Source organism: Mesoplodon mirus (assembly GCF_964341445.2).
Source record: "Mesoplodon mirus genome assembly, chromosome: 11".
Lineage (NCBI taxonomy): Eukaryota > Metazoa > Chordata > Mammalia > Artiodactyla > Ziphiidae > Mesoplodon > Mesoplodon mirus.
In genome coordinates, this window is record NC_138987.1 from 18,017,412 (window position 1) to 18,037,164 (window position 19,753).

General features: G+C 41.2%; 1 protein-coding gene across 1 annotated transcript in view; it reads left to right on the forward strand.

Moving 5' to 3' along the window:
- PLEKHG7 (pleckstrin homology and RhoGEF domain containing G7) overlaps positions 1 to 19,753 on the forward strand; it is a gene marked incomplete at both ends in the record, with an annotated part of 76,708 nt that overhangs the window by 26,554 nt on the left and 30,401 nt on the right. The window contains 9 exon segments of the mRNA XM_082636306.1: positions 3,751 to 3,836; positions 3,838 to 3,844; positions 4,916 to 4,924; positions 4,928 to 5,059; positions 8,137 to 8,182; positions 8,185 to 8,231; positions 9,089 to 9,190; positions 12,959 to 13,019; positions 13,022 to 13,071. Of these exon segments, the coding sequence (XP_082492432.1) occupies positions 3,751 to 3,836; positions 3,838 to 3,844; positions 4,916 to 4,924; positions 4,928 to 5,059; positions 8,137 to 8,182; positions 8,185 to 8,231; positions 9,089 to 9,190; positions 12,959 to 13,019; positions 13,022 to 13,071 (540 nt within the window).

Below are 19,753 nucleotides of genomic sequence, written 5' to 3' on the forward strand. Positions count from 1 at the left end.
ACCCTCATGACCTCATCTACATGTAATTACTTTCCAGTGGTTTCACCTCCCAAATACCATTGTGGGGTTAGGGCTTTAACATATGGATTTGGCGGGAGGGGGACAGAAACATTCAGTCCATAGGGACACAGTTGAAACATTACAAGTTTCAAATCATAAACTGTTAGTAAAACTATGATACCATTGTCATCAGAGCTGTTGCTCACCAGTCTTTCTCATTTTGCCCCTCTTTAGGGACATGATTTGACTGTTTTCCTGGCAGGTCTGAGACAGGGCCTGTGGTGCAGCCTCTCCGGGGATCCTTCCTTCCTCCCTCCCTCCCTCCCTCCCTCCCTCCCTTATTTAATATCTTTATTGGAGTATAATTGCTGTAATGTTGTGTTACTTTCTGCTGTACAACAAAGTAAATCAGCTATACATATATCCCCATATCCCCTCCCTCTTGTATCTCCCTCCCACCCTCCCTATCCCACCCCTCTAGGTGGTCACAAAGCACCGAGCTGATCTCCCTGTGCTATGCAGCTGCTTCCCACTAGCTATCTATTTTACATTTGGTCGTGTATATATGTCAGTGCTACTCTCTCACTTCGTCCCAGCTTCCCCATCCCCGCTGTGTCCTCAAGTCTGCTCTCCACGTCTGCGTCTTTATTCCTGCCCTGCCACTAGGTTCATCAGTACCTTTTTTTTAGATTCCATATATGTGCGTTAGCATCTGGTATTTGTTTTTCTCTTTCTGACTTACTTCACTCCGTATGACAGACTCTAGGTCCATCCACCTCATTACAAATAACTCAGTTTCATTCCTTTTTATGGCTGAGTAATACTCCATTATATATATGTGCCACATTCATCTGTTGATGGACACTTAGGTTGCTTCCATGTCCTGGCTATTGTAAATAGAGCTGTAATGAACATTTTGGCACATGACTGTTTTTGAATTATGTTTTTCTCAGGGTATGTGCCCAGTAGTGGGATTGCGGGGTTATATGGTAGTTCTATTTTTAGTTTTTTAAGGAACCTCCATACTGTTCTCCATAGTGGCTGTATCAATTTACATTCCCACCAACAGTGCAGGAAGGTTCCCTTTTCTCCACACCCTCTCCAGCGTTTACTGTTTGTAGATTTTTGATGATGGCCATTCTGACTGGTGTGAGATGATATCTCATTGTAGTTTTGATTTGTATTTCTCTAATGATTAATGATGTTGAGCATTCTTTCATGTGTTTGTTGGTAATCTGTATATCTTCTTTGGAGAAATGTCTGTTTAGGTGTTCTGCCCATTTTTGTATTGGGTTGTTTGTTTTTTTGATATTGAGCTGCATGAGCTGCTTGTATATTTTTCCTTCCTCGTTTAAATGAAAGTAGGGTCAGTTGTCAATCGGGTCTAGGGTCTCAGGAGAAGGGGCATCTCCCACCAGCTTGCCAATTCAAGGTCAACCACTACAGAGTCCATATATTCTCATACAGTCAGCCCTCTGTGTCTGTACATCCTGCATCCTTGAATTCAACCAACTACAAATGAAAAATATCTGAAAAAAATTCCAGAAATTTCCAAAAAGCAAAACTTGAATTTGCCATCCACCAGCAACAATGTACACAGAATTTACATTGCATTATGTATTACAAGTAATCTAAAGATGATTTAAACTATATGGGAGGATGTGTGTGGATTATATGCAAATCCATTTTATAAATTGGACTTTAGCATCTGAGGATTTTGGTATCCGAAGAGGTCCTGGAACCAATCCCGCTAGGATACTGAGGGACGACTGTATATCCATTTTACTCCAGTTCCATGTCACCAGTGCCTACTACAAATTTCCATTCCACACTCCTCTTAGTTATTAAATTTGAGGCCCCAGAGTTAACCATGGCTTCTTTTCTTTATCCTCCATATCCTCTCAGATACCCTTCACATCTTCTCATTGCGTCTCCTAGCCAATGCCACCATAGTGGAAGCAGCACAGGTTCCAACAAAGGGTCTGTAACTCTAATGAGTTAATGTTTCCTCCAAGAGGACTGTCCCCTCCCTTCTCACTAGCATATCCACCAAGAACTTCGGCTAGGAGGTTGTTCAGACCCTTGGAAAGCCACGGTGATTGTCCTTCAAGACAGAGGGCTGGCGCCCCCTTTCCCACAGCTCCAGTGCCTCTTCCATTGCCTCAGCTTCTTCATTTTCCAACTGGCTGCTGATTTTTAATTTCCACAACATGCAGTCACTGTGGTTTCAGACATCAACCAAAGGCATACATCCCAGCTGCTGTGTAGGAGGTCCCCAACCAGCTCCAGGATTTCTTTGCTACTGTGAAGCCTGTAAGTCTCTAGTAAGTTTCTTCTTCAGTGCCATAACCCTAGCAGAGAAGTCAGCCACAGCCCTTTAGCACTTTCTGAACCGATTGCGGGGTCTCCTTTCAGGCACACAGGGAGCTCCCTCCCCACAACAGATAAGCTGTGCCTTCTCTGGCTCCTTAACCTAAAGTCGGAAAAACGCCCACCACACTGCTTAGATCCACGCCAGCGTCATGTGCCCTGAGGCGGTAGAACAAGTTGAAGAACGATTTGTGCTAAATATTCATTTGAAATGCAGCCAAGTTGACTTTGGAAAGCCTCACGCTTCGGTATTTGATAGCTTCTTCCTGGTTTAGTTGGTAAAATGAGCTCTTTAAGCAGGTAAGTCATGACGTTGCACCAGGATATTGAATGAGTCAGAAAAAATTGAATGGTCACGATAAAGTTTAGAAGCAAGTTACAAAAGGATGTATAAATATGACACCAGTAAAAATTAATTATAAATACAATCAGAAAAAGGTTTTCAGTAGTTACCCCGGGGGGAGGAAGGGGCGGTGGAGATTACAGGTAACTTTGTGTATCTTTTTTTCTTTGTGGTTTTGTTTCTCAAATTTTCTATAATAATCATATTACCTTTGTAATCCAATTTTTTTTTTTTTTTTTTTTTTTTTTTTTTTTTTTTTTGCGGTACGCGGGCCTCTCGCTGTTGTGGCCTCTCCCGTTGTGGAGCACAGGTTCCAGACGCACAGGCTCAGCGGCTATGGCTCACGGGCCCAGCCGCTCCGCGGCATGTGGGATCCTCCCAGACCGGGGCACGAACCCGTGCCCCCTGCATTGGCAGGTAGACTCTCAACCACTGCGCCACCAGGGAAGCCCTGTAATCCAATTTTTTAACTAATATTATTTAAAATAAAAATTATAACAAAAATGAGTCAGAGGTTCCATCCTAAGGAAACTAGAGTTTCTAGCATATCCTGGTATTCTCCAGCTGTGAATTATCATGTTAAGAAGTTGCTTTAACACTCTGGGCTTTATTTAGTCATCTACTAAGTGAGGGGTTGAACTAAGACATCCAAGTCCCCTTCTCATGGTAAACTTCTATGATCCAACATTTAGAAAAGTTAGAATATGAGGACTTTAGGACCACAAGGTATGTGCTAGACTGAAATCCATCTATTTGCTATAGGAGTGTTCTGAGCTCTGTCTTTTTTTTTTTTTTCTATTAGTAAAATGAGAGGTTTGCATCAGACATCCTCACCAGCCTCTCTCCTCCATGTCTGACATTCTGAGGTCCTGTGGGTCAGACTGTGGCTCAGAAATGGTGTTTCACCTGTTAGTGACTCATAGACAAAATGTGCAGTCTGTTCTCATGCATGTTGGACAATGAACCAAAGATGCCGAGGCTACCAAAGGTGTGTTGTTAAAAGATTGAAAATTCTGTTTCTAACAATCTTTAAGCAGGGCAAAGACAAACACAAGCACATGTCTGATCTGAAAGGCTGCCTCTCCTCTTTGAAGATTACAGATTTCAGGGCCTATGAGTTCCAGACTGAAGGTATCTCATGCATTGTTTTCTGTGTGGCATAGGGTTTTTTTTTGTTTTAGCCATTATTTTAAGTTGTCAGATTATTGGCTTGTTCATAATAACAGCAAAGTGCAGGAGAGAAGCCCAGGCTTGTTCATAATAACAGCAAAGTGCAGGAGAGAAGCCCAGCCTTGTTCATAATAACAGCAAAGTGCAGGAGAGAAGCCCAGACCTGGGCAGACCGAGGTCTGCTCTCTCTAAAGCAGGGGTCACCAACCCTACCAGTCAGAGGCCCGTTAGGAACAGGACCACACAGCAGGCGGTGAGCAGCGGGCGAGTGAGCGAAGCTTCATCTGCTGCTCCCCATCGCTCGCATTACCTCCTGAACCATCCCCCCGCCCCGCCGTCTGTGGAAAAATTGTCTTCCACGAAATCGGTCCCTGGTGCCAGAAAGGTTGGGGACCGCTGCTCTAAAGCACACTGAAACCTCAGGAAAGTCATTTTACCTTAAGTAAGGTAATGGACGTGAGACCACTTTGTAGACCATGAAGCCTGGTACAAATGTTAATAGTTGTTACAACCATTCCCCTCTCTGGGCCTTAGTTTCCTCATTTACAAAACAAGTTGGTTTTGATAAGACAATTTCTGAAGGTCTCTTAAAAACTTTAAGTCTCTTATTTCATCCTTCTTCAGTAATTAATTTCAACAAGTTTTACCAGTGGAACATGGATCAGACTTCCCAGTTCCGGGTTTGGGGTTCTTTTGGTGGGTTGTTGTTTTTTTTTTTTTTTTTTTTTTTTTTGCAAAAAACTGTAAAGGACTTATGAAATTCTCAAGCATAGTTCAAAACAACATCAATTTGAATTCGTTTTCATTTTAAACTAAAAATAGCATGTCCATCCCATGCGTGGGAGGAATTGGTATCCCAAAGCCATGCAGAGAGAACTGTGGTTTGGATAACTACCCAGAGGGTTGCCTGGGACTTGCAGTGAGAAATCATGATTTGAGGGATCGCTTGTTCCTGCTGTACTGCAAGTCAAATGAAGGGTGAACAGGTCAACCCATCGAAATGTTTTGTTCTCTCTTTTCTCCCACATACAGGATAAGACCTAGAATGAAGTCGTGGAAACACATCAAAAACTTCCTACTAATCAACTAGACTTGAGAAAGCAGCAAGAGGCTGTGTGGGAACTCTTCACGAGTGAATGCACTTATTTCTTGGACCATTTATTAGTTCTTAAGATGGTAATGCTGGCTTTAATTTTTGTAGTAGATGGAAAACACTGGTTCTTTAGGGACTTGTTTCTTTCTTCCATGCTGAAGGAAGGAAGGATGTATGGGGGGGGCTCCCCTCTTTCAGAGGATCTTAAGGAAATTTTGTTTGTTTATTTTTGGTTATCTGCAACTTGGTTTCTCTTCATTCTTTTCTTAAACATAGCCTCTTAGGATTGGGTGAGACCTTCCAGCTCCCCATGTGATGTCTGAATCTCTTCTGCCTGATTCTCACCCTGTGCTTACATACTCCTCAAGTCAGGGAGCTCACCACAGCCACCCTCAAGGCAGCCATCCCACCTTCGTTCAGCTTCCTCTTTTGGCTCTTATACTCCCTTATGAACAGTGGCAGGCAAATGCTTTTTATCAGCTACGGAGCCACAGATTTCCAGGGCAACCATCCACGTGTAACGCGGGGGTGGGTGGGGAGGGGTGGATTATATGGTGTGTTCACGATGTCTGTCATGTAAATGGTGCTCCTGAGGTTGTGCAGTGCAGTAGCCCTGATCTGGGGAGGCTCTGAACAGAGAATTCCTTATAGAAGAACCACAGGGCAAAGGATGGGAAGGGAGCAAATGCCTTCTAAGACCACAGAGGAGGATGGGCCACATTGCACCCAAGGTTGCCTCTGCCCATAAGCATTTTTGAATCCTGGCTGCTCCCTTACACAGGAAAAGGCACTGTGTTGGGAGACACGAGTTCAAGTCCTGGATCTGCCTCTGACTTGCCATGTGAACTTAGGAAAGTCTGGTCCTCCATTCCATAAAACAGAAGTTGCCGCATGCTTTCTGTAAATGTCCAGATAGTAAATATTTTAGGCTTTGCCAGCCATGTGGTCTTTATTGCAACTACTCAGCTCCTCCATTGCAGTGCAAAAGAATCCATAGATAATTTGTAAAGAAATGTGTGTGGCTGTGTTACAGTTACACCTTATTCACAAAAATGGGTAGCAGACCTGATTTATCCCACAGGCTGTCGTTTGACGATTCCTGTTCTAAGCTATAAAAGAGGGATGACAGTACCATCTCTGACTGTCTTATAACATCTGATCATTGAAATGATCAGATTAGTTTCCTTTGAAATCTATCAAGTGCTGTACAGATGTTCTTTTCTGTAAGTAATATTTATTGTGACAGTCATACTGCTAAGTACTTTAGCAAAATTTAAACCACAAAGACACTCAGAAAGTTAAAACTTAGAGACTGTATCAGGATACAGAAAACTAGCTTAAGTAAGGATCTTATTGGCCCCTGTGACTGTAAAGTCCAGAGTTGAGACAGAATTCAAGGTTGGTTTGATCAAGGGGCTCAAAAGCAAGGACAAAATTTCTTTTCGTCCCTCATCCTTGCCTTCCACGATATCAGTGTCATCCTGTGGCTGGCTTCTGTTATAGTCACAGAGTGGCTGCTGTCCTTGAGGCCATGGAGAGAGTGAGAAATAGAAGGGGGAGAGAGAGAATCTCTTCTTAGCGCACTCATAGCCAAAGTCTTGATTGTCACATGCCCACTTCTGAACCAACTACCCAGATAAGGAAGGAAAGTGCTCATTGGCTTAAGATGATCACATTCAAGGTATGAGGAAGAGTAGATGCTGAGGTGACAACTGGGATGATGTTAGGGAAGGGGGGGCACTGAAGCTGAGTGATACCCAATAGATGCTCACTGCAGAGCAACCACCCTGTGAGCTCTGCCACCTCCCTTGCCCTAACAGACAGTACAGAACTTTCCATCCCGCTATAAGCTACATAAGCTTTTTAAACTAGCATTTTTCTGCTTGAAAGAAAGCCAATTTGAGTTTATTTTCAAATGCCCCAGTGTATTTAAAGTATATAAGTACCTCTCTTTACACAATCAATATGAATTTCCCAAAGTTGCTTGTAAATTGGAATTTTGTAACTCAGATTAAAATAAATTCACTGAAAGACTCAATGTTTTTCTTAAATGGCAAAAATTTCTATAAAGAAAATAATCTTATAACACAAAGATGATTTTTTCTAAATTTTCCCAATTTATCTGAACTAATGATTTCTGTTTCTTACAATTACATGTTTTAAATGCTTGGCTACTGACATTTCCAGACAACTGATACTTCCTGGACTGGGGGAAACTCTAAGCCAGTGGTTCTCAAAGTGTGATCCCTGGACCAGTAGCATCAGAATCACTTGAGAACTTGTTAGAAACCCATATTCTCAGACCCCATCAGATAACCTACTGAATCAGAAAGACTTGGGGTAGGTCCCACTAATCTCCAGTTTAACAAGGCCTCTAGATGATTCTGATGCAAGTTCAAGAACCATTTACTGCATTAATTAAGAAATATGGAAATGGGAATTGGAGAACGCTGGTGGTCTAAAGTCCAGTCTTTTCACACCTACAGCTCTTGAAATATTCGGTCCCTTTGAATGCTTCATCATATTTATACAAAGTATTCCTATTTCAATAAATTGATCTCTCTTTAGTTTACAGAATGAGAGGCAGGTATTCTGTGAGGATCGACTTGCTGTAGTTTTTCTCTTGTAGGAAAACATCAAATCAAGTAATGACATAGAGCCTCTCTCAGTGTTTTCATTAATATTTAATGGCTTTATCCAAATCTAAACATCTTACCAGTTATCAGGTATTAACTCATTAGTTCTCTGTTTTTAATTTCCTGAAAGTAAAGGACATTTGGGTCTTTCACAGAGAAAGGGTAAATAAGAACTCAGTATGAATGTTGTTTTGGTCTCAAGGAAGTGCTGTTGGCAAGAAGAGAACCTTGGCAATTTCTTTGGCACTGGGAGCAGAGAAAGCCCGTCTGAGCAGATTATGTTCAGCAGGAGTGTTGCTGGGGCTCACACAGCAGCAGCAGCTTCATACAGAAGAGCACATCTCCCGTATGTTCTGTGGGGGCTCAAATGTCATCATTTGTGTTGAGCACACCTCTTAACGACTGAAAATACTGATCTCCAAGTTGTTTTGTAAAATTATACTCAGGAGGTTTATGTTTAATGTTCTTGCAAAGGGCAAATATCAAAATTGACAAACAAAGTAATGTGCTTTTTTTTTTTTAAGATCTTCATGAATACATTAAAATACCTACAGACTCATGAATATCTCCTGGAGTGGATTTATGGAGACTTCTTGCAAACCTGGAGGAGTTAAGTCAGGTGAGCCAAAGTAGGAAGATTCCAGTAGCCATGTGTTAAAATTCACCAGAGGACGATGAAAATTCATGCCTAGTCTGTTCTTCTGGCTTGTATTCCATATTGGAACATGGAATATGGTTTCTTCCATAGTTCATCCCCATTTAATCTTACGGTTGGAGTTCAGGTTAATAAGAAGGAAACCTACACATCCATTGATATCTTTCCAGTAGATGGCAGTTATTAGTTAGCCTTCAGTAACATTTTTAAAAATTCTTCCATGGCTATTTAAGAAAGTAAACATAGTGCTTACTTCAGCAGGACATGTACTAAACTTGGAGCGATACAAGGATTAGCATGGTTCCTATGCAAGGATGGCACAAAAATTTGGGAAATGTTCCATATTTTCTCTAGAATACAAGCTCTGAACACCTTCTAGAATATGCTCAGGAACCCATCTTGTTCACTGCTGTATCCAGAGGACCTTGAACAGGGCCGAGTACATGGGAGGACTCAATAAGTAATGTTGAATACATGAATTTCCTCAATAAATGATGTTAAATACAAAAAAGAATTTCCTAAGATCGCCGTGATCACCATAAATGTCTATTCTCAAATGAATGTTCTTTCTCACATATATTATAAATAAATAATATCTTTCCTCTAAAAAAGGAAGTGAGGTACCAACAAGAATTCATTTATAAGAAAAACTTATAAGAAAATATATATTGGAAAGAAGAGGAAAATAAATCTTTGAATTTTGCCAGGAGATAAATTTGAAATGGAAAACATATGTGAGAATGACATTTGAAGTTCATCAGATTTTTATTTCTTACCCCTGGAAGTATACCTACTCTTGTTTTCTTTCTCTCTGGCCCTAGACAAGCTTTGGTTTTGTGAACAGTCTTTTCCACATCTTCAAGGACTATGTCGACACTTCTGAGACTTTACCATCGTTGGATTTCATTTCTGTGCTCACAAAGGTAAGATCCTTCTGGGAGATCTCAGCTTCTATGTGATAAATTCACCTACCTCTCAGGATAGTTGTTTATATCTCCTTAATCGTTGTTATTGTTGTTCCTGGGAAGGTTCCACCTGCACCCTCCCACAAGGGAACTATCCCTTTCCCCACCAATCAACATTTTCAGAAATAACTTGCAGAATCTGTTTCTCCATTGTCATCTCTCCTGTGTGGGTTTTATTAAGACAACAATCTGCATGCATGGAAAAGCCATTTCCAAGTCTGGTTTTCAAATGACTTCAATTTAAAGCTGTATTCATGGCAGTAGTTTGTGTAGGCTAATTACATGGTTCAGTTGTTCTTCTAACAAAAGTGCCAGGCTTTCTGAAAGGAACAAAATAAACCTTCAAATCCATTAACACCCTTAATAAGACTTCTGTGTGTGAAAGGAGGAGAAAAGAGGAAAACTTGTACCCGTGGTCTGATAAATGCTATTTTTTTTCTTAAGTGGGTATTTGAACCTCTTCCCCTACTTTGAGCTTTTTAATTCAGTCCCTATCTATCCTCATTTAGCAAGATTTAAATTGTTACAATCTACTTTAAAAAAACATAGATTGAGGTTTATTGAGCACTCACTAAGTACTTATGTGTGGGACTGATAGCCTGTGCACAGTAATGTGCAGAATTAGACACGCCCCCTGCTTTGGGGGAGTTTTCAGTCTAGTGGGGAAGAAATTAATCCAATGATGACACTAATGATTATATAATCAAATTGAGATCAATGCTGGGGGAAAAAGGAACATAGATATTATAAAGGAAAACTTCTAGGTTGGGGCAGATGGTGAAGTAGTTACAGACAGGAAATTCTTCCTGGGGCGATGATGCTTGAGGTGAGATATGAAGACGAAGGACAGTTTAACAAGGCAAAACAGGCAAAAATTAGGTAAAAGTGGGGAGAACTTTCAGTGACCTTCGAAAGCAGATTAGAATAAGAAAAGCTTTGAAAAACAAGAGAAAGAATGTAAAGCGTTGGGAATTACCTAAAATCTCAGACTCTCTCAATTCCTGTAGAGTCAGAAATTATCTTTTTTTTTAGGACCATCACATGCTACACATTTTTTGTTTTTGTTAGACAAAGGGGCAGAGCCCTTAGTAAGTTACATAATGGACATGAATATTTGGATGTGAACTGGTTCAAGGTCTGAAGTCCCCTTGGTTTTCTTGATAATTTCTTTACTCCGTCAAAGGCTAGGACAACTGGCGGGTTTTGCTCCACTTGGCTCTATCCATCTCCTTGGATCAGTGGACTAGCCTGGTCATCCTCTTCTCATGGTAATGGGTGGAAGCACAAATGAGCATAAACACCCATTATATTGGGTGTTTCATTTTGTGGCTCTTGCTTGGGACATAGAAGCTGGTGGCAAACATATCCGGGAATACTCATCTAAAGGCTGACATCTTGCTTGGGACATTAGCACCAAGACCTGGCGTCCTAGAATTTATTTTTAATGTAGTTTTTAGTAAATAGTCTGTAGAAATATCAACTTCTCATCAAAACACGTAAGTTGTCTTAGTCTGCTCAGGCTGCTATAATGAAGTGCCACAGACTGGGTAGCTTATAAGCAACAGAAATCAATTTCTCACAGTTCTGGAGGGTGGAAGTCTGAGATCAGGGTGGTGTCCAGGTCATGTGAGGGCCCTCTTCCAGTCAAAGACCTCTTACTGTATCCTTTGCATAGCGGAAGGGGCTAGACAGCTGTCTGGAGCCTATTTTATAAGGGCATTAATCTCATTTATGGGGGCTCCACCTTTATGACCTAATCATCTCCTAAAGGGCCCACCTCCTAATACTGTCACATTGGGGGTTAGGATTCAATATGTGACTCTGAGGGGAACACACATATTCAGACTATAGTGTAAGTGCACTTACAGCCTACTAAAGCATAGACTCTTTGCTGAAAGTCAGTAATAATACCCACATATGAATGCTTCCTGTTACGTTACAGATGTGTAAAGATGGGCTGTAAAAGTTTTTCCTAACTTTAGAAAGGCCTACATGAGTCAGGTTAATTTCAGTTATACCACAGGAACAAACTCCAGATCTCAGTGGCTTGGTTTCGTATCTCACTTATGCTCTGGGAGCCCTGCTGAGGGAGCACCCCCCACCTGGACTGTTACCAGTCTCAAGGGCAAAGGCGTAAGAGACTGAGGTAGAGCTCTCACTGACTCTTCAAGTTTCTGGCCTGGCTGTTCACGTTTCATCGGCCTCAGAAAGTCACATGGCCAAGCTTAGCCTCAGCGGAGTGGGCATATATAGGCCTCCCCAGGAAAGGGAACTGGATGAGCAGTGATAACAGTCTATCACGGGTCTCACAAGAAGCTTACCAGTGGAAGATCGGGACGTTTGTTATCCACACAAAAGCCATCTGAGAAGTCTCTGAGAAGGAAGCTGAGGCTTGGAGAAGTTACATCACTTGGCCAAGTTCACATAGCCAGTGGGTTGTAGAGCTGCATTTCTAAGCCTGACTGTTTATGGTCTTCACAGCAGGCTCCTCGTAATGGCCTTTCTCAAGCATCTCAAGGTGACCTGTGAGAAGACCTCTGTTTATTTCCAAGCCCCCAGCTATCACCAACCCCCCAGGAAAAAATTAATTCACATTATCAGCTTTCAAACGACTTCTTCTTGAAGGCAAAACTTGACATTTCCCCCCATAGCGTTTTGTCCTCTGAGGTCCTATAGCAAAATAGTTTTCTAGGGTTTTGTTCTCTCTGCCTTCACGACTGTCACGTCCTTTCTTGGCCTGTTAGGCTTGGTCTGCTCTCTCTACTCACTGCAGTTATAATGTTACCAGCAAGTGTGTCGTCCTTCTCCCATTCACCCCATCATGACACTATTGGAAATTCCCTAATGGGACCCATCTATCAAGGAACACGTAGGCTTAGCAACGTGATAGGCACTATGGATTCCTCAAGAGAGTGTCTGCCAGTTAGGAGCCAGAAACATTGGTGAAGAGGAAAGAATAACTGTCATTCCCGAGACAGACTCTTAACTGAGATGGTGGCACATTGTGCAGTGTGCCCCGTTTGACCATTATACATATGAATGTATACATATGAATTGGCCACTTGCCTCATGTTTAAATAAATTTGATATGGCTTATGAATGTGTAGTCATTATAGCAAGTTTAAGACATTACATAAGCATAATGAAGAGAGAACACAAGTGTTAGATTGGGTAAGACTAGCACATAAAACGCACGCTACGAAACTACATTTAGTAGAGGTGCCTCAAATTTGACTCTCTGTTTTTAGAAGCTGGAAGGAGAATTCAGTATGCGGATATTTTTGAGGAAGATTTAGTGAAAGGTCAGATGTTGTTACTTTAATCACTTACTACAAACACAAGCTTGACACCAACAACATGAGCAGTGAAATCAAAGGAGGCGTTTGTTATCAGGTTCCATGCAGCGTGTGTAGGCCTCAACAAAGCATAAGTGCAAGTAAAGGGTGAATTAAATCAATATGTCCTAAATAGAATTTTCTTTATGGGCAAAAAGAAAAGGCAACTTATTGAGGAGTTAACTGTTTATTATGGGGATATCGGGTTTTTTTTAAACAATGTTTATTTTGAAGATTACCTGTTACTATCCATGCAGTCATAGCTCCTACTTGATAATGGTGCCTCCTCCACTTTCCCTGTTCTAGTTGCTGATAGAAGTGAAGAGAAAGAAAGTCTGTCTGTGCTCTCTTTGCTTCCATTCATTCTCCCTCTGCCCTTCTCCTCTTGCAGTATTTCCAAGGAAGCCTGTGTCAGAGCCACCAGGCCTACTGCCTGAATTACTCAGCTGCTGTCTTTATCTTGAGAGTCTGAGGCAGAGAGAGGACTTCGGAATTTATTTAAAAGTAAAGTACCAGGTTATTTTCTTTTATATTTTTCCTGAGACTCTTTGGATATAACAGGTACTAGGGATTATTAGACCCAAATTAAATGGGAAAGAAGGAAAATAAATGATCAACCATACATTTTAACTACAAACCTGCTTTCCTTATAAAGACATCATCCTCTGCACACTTAGGATTTTAAATGGTGCACTTCTGGAAACACTGATCATCTAATGTCCCTCCTGAGATTTTGGCTGGAGCTTTACAGTGCTTTATTTGTTCATTGGTTTGTTTTTGGAAGGAATTGGTGAGAAAACTAGAGTAGGAACTGAGGCTTTGTTTGTGACTAGAGGTTTGGCTCTTGCAGGATTTGGCCCCAGCAAGGTCCTGTTGCACAAAAGCTGGGCGCGCGATTTACCTTGTATTCTGTGTGAATGGTGCTTCCTGGAGGACGTCAAAGCACACAGTGTAAACACTGCCCCTGAAGTTGTCCAGCATGGTGGCTATGGGTCCCAAAGTGTTATTAGAACAAGGAATCTCTGCTAGGGACCTTCATTGTTTGCTAATAAGCAAAACCAAAAAGAATTTTCCTTGACTTCCCTACTTCCTTTAACCCCTTTTTGACATGTCTTTAGTCTGAAACGTACCTTTCAGCCTTTCAGTATTAATGCCAGAGCCCTTTTCATGACCCAAGATAATGGTCCAAGCCTTTCCAGAAAACCAGCTCTTCCCTGCAGCTGCAGGAAGCACCTGCCAGAGCATCACCTCAGAGTTGTGGGAGGAATGGCCACCACACACAGTTTCCAGCAACTTAGCTGTGAATCGGTGCATCTTTGCCATGGCCAGGATGTGCCAGGAAACCTGGGCGTGGCATGAATGATCTTGGAAACAGACTTGGCTCTATTTTTGTAGCTTCAGCCTTTCAGTGTTTTCTTTGCTACTCAAACCAAAACCTGAAAGCTCATTAGATTTCCAGGGTATGAATAATCTCGTTGCAAAAGTTTTCCCTGGAAGCTTATAGATGAGACCCTCGCCAAGCCCCCAAACTAGGGAGAATCCAGGTTCATTCCTCTCCCTTCCATGCTAGGGCAGAGAATAATTTAACAAGGCTCAGACATTGTTTTCAAGTAACTGGAAAATCCTGTAACAACTGTGACACAAGTTTACATTTATATATAAAATATATACAGCATCCAAAAATATTTAGGGAAAGGAATGAAGGATGCACTGTTGTAATGATGACATATGATACTTTTATAATGCGTAATGCTTTGCCAAGCACTTTCTCAAACAACACTTTTTTTTAAATAAATTTATTTATTTATTTTTGGCTGTGTTAGGTTTTCGTTGCTGCATACAGGCTTTCTCTAGTTGCAGCGAGCAGGGGCTACTCTTCATTGCAGTGTGCATGCTTCTCATTGTGGTGGCTTCTCTTATTGCAGAGCACAGCTTTAGCCACACAGACTTCAGTAGTTGTGGCACGAGGGCTCTAGAGAGCAGTCTCAATAGTTGTGGCACACGGGCTTAGTTGCTCCACGGCATGTGGGATCTTCCTGGACCAGGGCTCAAACCCATGTCCCCTGCATTGGCAGGCAGATTCTTAACCACCACTCCCCAGGGAAGTCCCAATACCATACTGTTTAATGACTATAGCTTTGTAGTATAGTCTGAAGTCAGGGAGTCTGGTTCCTCCAGCTCCATTTTTCTTTCTCAAGATTGCTTTGGCTATTTGGGGTCTTTTGTGTTTCCATACAAATTAATTTTTTTTTCTGGTTCTGTGAAAAATACCATTGGTAATTTGATAGGGATTGCATTGAATCTGTAGATTGCCTTGGGTAGTACAGTCATTTTGACAATATTGATTCTTCCAGTCCAAGAACACTGTATATCTTACCATCTGTTTATGTCATCTTTGATTTCTTTCATCAGCATTTTATAGTTTTCGGAGTACAGGTCTTTTGCCTCCTTAGGTAGGTTTATTCCTAGGTATTTTATTCTTTTTGTTGCAGTGGTAAATGAGAGTGTTTCCTTAATTTCTCTTTCAGATTTTTCATCATTAGCGTATAAGAATGCAAGATATATCTGTGCATTAATTTTGTATCCTGCAACTTTACGAAATTCATTGATGAGCTCTAGTATTTTTCTGGTAGCATCTTTAGGATTTTCTATGTATAGTATCCTGTCATCTACAAACAGTGACAGTTTTACTTCTTTTCCAATTTGTATTCCTCTTATTTCTTTTTCTTTGCTGATTGCCGTGGCTAGGATGTCCAAAACTATGTTGAATAATAGAGGTAAGAGTGGACATCCTTGTCTTGTTCCTGATGTTAGAGGAAATGCTTTCAGTTTTTCACCATTGAGAATGATGTTTGCTGTGGGTTTGTCGTATATGGCCTTTATTATGTTGAGGTAGGTTCCCTCTATGCCCACTTTCTGGAGAGTTTTTATCATAAATGGATGTCAACTTTTATCAAAAGCTTTTTCTGCAACTATTGAGATGATCATAAAGTTTTTATTTAACAATTTGTTAATGTGGTGTGTCACACTGATTGATTTGCAGATGTTAAAAAATCCTTGCAGCCCTGGGATAAATCCCACTTGACCATGATGTATGATTCTTTTAATGTATTGTTAGACTCGGTTTCCTAGTATTTTGTTGAGGATTTTCATGTCTATGTTCATTAGTGATATTGGCCTGTAATTTTCTTTTTTTGTGATATCTTTGTCTGGTTTTGGTGTCAGAGTGATGGTGGCTTCATAGAATGAGTTTGGGAGTATTCCTTCCTCTGCAGTTTTTTGGAATAGTTTCAGAAGGATAGGTGTTAACTCTTCTCTAAATGTCTGGTGAGCCATCCCATTTTTAATTTGCTAGTTTCTAGTTGTGCCCTTTTTTCCACTTAGAGAAGTTCCTTAGCATTTGTTGTAAAACTGGTTTCGTGACAGTGAATTCTTTCTGCTTTTGCTTCTGTGTAAAGCTTTTGATTTCTCTGTCAGATCTGAACGAGAGCCTTGCTGGGTAGACTATTCTTGGTTGTAGGTTTTTCCCTTTCATCACTTTGAATATATCATGCCACTCCCTTCTGGCCTTTAGAACGTCTGCTGAAAAATCAGCTGATAGTCTTATGGGGATTCTCTTGTATTTATTTAATATTTTCTCTTTGTCTTTAATTTTTGTCAATTTGATTACTGTGTTTCCTGGCATGTTCCTCCTTGGGTTTATCCTGTAAGGGACCCTGCACTTACTGGACTTGGGTGACTGTTTCCTTTCCAGTGTTAGGGAGCTTTTCAGCTATTATCTCTTCAAATATTTTCTCAGGTCCTTTCTCTCTCTCTCCTCCTCTGGGACCTCTATAATGCAGACATTGGTGTGTTTGACGTTGTCCCAGAGGTCTCTTAAATTGTCCTCATTTCTTTTTTATTCCATTCTGTGGCAGTGATATTCCCACCACTCTGTCTTCCAGCTCATTGATTCATTCTTCTGCATCACTTATTCTGCTGTTGATTCCTTCTAGTGTATTTTTGCATTTCAGTTATTGTATTCTTCAACTCTGTTTGGTTATTTTTTATATTTTCTAACTCTGCTAAAAACTTGTAACTTCTCACTTTATATATCCATTCTTTTCCCGAGTTCTTGTATCATCTTTATGGTCATTACACTGAACTCTTTTCTTGGGGAGATTGGCTGTCTCCACTTTGCTTAGTTGTTCTTCTGGAGTTTTATCTTCTTCCTTTGTCTGGAACATATTCCTATGCCAACTCATTGTATTTAAATTTCTGTTTGTATTTTTATGTATGTAGTAGCTTAGTTACATTTCTCAGTCTTGGATAAGTGATCCTCTGAATGGGATGTCCTATACGTCCCAACAGTACACTGCCCTCTCATCAGTCAAGGGCCAGGGACCAACTGGTCCCAGGGTAGGTTCTGACCTATGTTTGTGGACTTAGTTCTGCAGGCTGCAGGATTGTAGTTTCCTTGCTTCTGGTGTCTGACCCCTGACACTGCTCTAGCCATTATGCAGGCTTACTGGTGGGAGGGGCTGGTGCCTGCTCACCGGTGGCTGGAGCTGGGTCTTTGCCCTCTGGTGGGCAGGGCTGTGTGAGGGGGTGTGGCTAGAGGTGACTGTGGGCTCAGGATGACTTTAGGCAGCCTGTCTACTGAAGGCTGGGGCTGTGTTCCCACCTTGTTGGTTGTTTGGCCTGAGGCGTCCCAGCACTGGAGATTATAGCCTGTTGGATGGGGCCAGGTCTCAGTGCCAAGGACCCAAAATGTCTGCCTCCAGCCAGAGTTCACATAGGTCCCCGCTATGTCCACCACCAGCTTTTACGACTCCAGAGAGATCCACGGCCACCCCTGCCTCCCTAGGAGACCCTTCAAGACCAGCAGGTAGGTCTGGCCCAGGCTCCTATGGAGTCACTGCTTTGCCCTGGGACCTGGTGCACATGGGACCTTGTCTGCACCCTCTAAGAGTGGAATCTCTGTTTCTCCCAGTCCTGTGGAGCTTCTGCAATCAAGCCCTACTAGCCTTCAAAGCCGTATGTTCCGCTGACGTAGGGCTCAGAGCTCTCACTCCGGTGGGAGAACTTCTCTGATATAATTATTCTCCAGTTTGTGGGTTGCCCACCCGGGCAGTATGGGATTTATTATATCATGAGTGCACCCCTCCCACTGTCTCATGTTTCCTTTTTTATGTCTTTGGATGTAGCATCTTGTTTGGGTAGGTTCCAGTCCTTTGTATCCATGGTTGTTCAGCAGTTAGTTGTGATTTTAGTGTGCTCATAAGAGCAGGTGAGCTCATTGTCCTCCTACTCTGCCATCTTGTCTCCCTCTACTCCTTGGTCAGGTTTATTCCTAAGTATTTTATTTTTTTGATGTGATATTAAAAAGGATGATTTTAACTTTCCTTTTCTGATATTTCATTGTTAGTGTAAAGAAATGCAACAGATTTCTGTATGTTAATCTTGTATCCTGCTACCTTGCTGAATTTATCAGTTCTAGTAGTTTTTGTGTGGAGTTTTTGGGGTTTTCTGTATATAGTATCATATCATGTGCCTATAATGACAGTTTTACCTCTTCCCTTCCAATTCAGATACATTTTATTTCTTTTTCTTGTCTGGTTGCTGTGACTAGGACTTCCGGTACTATGTTAAATATAAGTGGTAAGAGTGGACATCCTTTTCTTCTTCCAGATTTTAGTGGGAAGGTTTTCAGCTTTTCACTGTTGAGTATTATGTTGGCTGTGGGTTTGTCATAAATAGCTTTTATTATGTTGAGTTATGTACTTACTTTGGTAAGAGTTTTTATCATGAATACACGTTGATTTTATCAGATGCTTTTTCTGCATGTATTGAGATGATCATGTGGTTTTTGTCTTTTCTTTTGTTGATGCGGTATATCACATTGATTGATTTGCATATGTTGAACCATCCTTGTAACCCTGAGATGAATCCAGCTTGATCATGGTGAATGATCTTTTTTATGTGTTGTTGGATTTGGTTTGCTAATATTTTGTTGAGAATTTTTGTATCCGTATTCATCAAGATATTGGCCTATAATTTTCTTTTCTGATAGTGTCTTTTTCTGGTTTTGGTATCAGAGTGAGGGTGGCTTCATAGAATGAATTTGGGAGCGTTCCCTCCTCTTCAGTCTTTTAGAAGAATTTGAAAAGGATTGGTGTAATTTCTTCTTTGTAGGTTTGGTAGAATTCCCCTATGAACCCATTTGATCCTAGACTTTTGTTTGCAGGGAGTTTTTTAAATTACAGATTCTGTTTTGGTGGGCTCCATGTTTCTAAAAACGTGTCCATTTCTTCTAGGGTGTGCAATTTGTTGGCATATATTTGTTCATAGTATTCTCTTTTTTACTTATTCTCTCTCTCTTTTTTTTCTTTTTTTTTTTTTGTATTTCTGCGGTATCAGTTTTCCTCTTTCATTTCTTATTTTGTTTATTTGGGTCCTCTCTTTTCTTCTCTTTTTTTTTCCCCCTGCATGGTTTTGTGGTCTCACTCATTGATGCCTTCTGTTTGCAGTGCCCTGTCAAAGCCTTGGTAGTACGGAGATAGACAAGGATAGCGAAATGTTTCAAAGTGGAAGTTGTGAAGTGAGAACATCAGACACTCGAAGTCAGACAGGATCACTGACCCACCACTTATGGGCTGTGTGACTTTGGGCAAATTACCCAACCTCTCTGAGTCCAATTTAATGGATTATCCTACTTTTCCTCACTGACTTTTTTAAATATTTATTTATTTATTTTTGGCCGCATGGGGTCTTTGTTTCTGCATGCAGTCTTTCTCTAGTTGCAGGAAGCAGGGGCTACTCTTCATTGCAGTGCGTCGGCTTCTTATTCGATGGCTTCTCTTGTTGCAGAGCATGGGCTCTAGGCATGCAGGCTCAGTAGTTGTGGCTCACGGGCTCTAGAACACAGGCTCAGTAGTTGTGGTGCACGGGCTTAGTTGCTCTGTGGCATGTGGGATCTTCCCAGACCAGGGCTCGAACCCGTGTCCCCTGCATTGGCAGACAAATTCTGAACCACTGTACCACCAGGGAAGTCCCGTCTCTTTTCTTCTTGATGAGCCTGGTCAGAGATTTGTCGATTTTGTTTACCCTTTCAAAAAATCAGCTCTTGATTTTATTGATTTGTTTCTATTGGTTTTTTTTATTTCTATTTTATTTACTTCCTCTCTAATATTTATTATTCCCATCC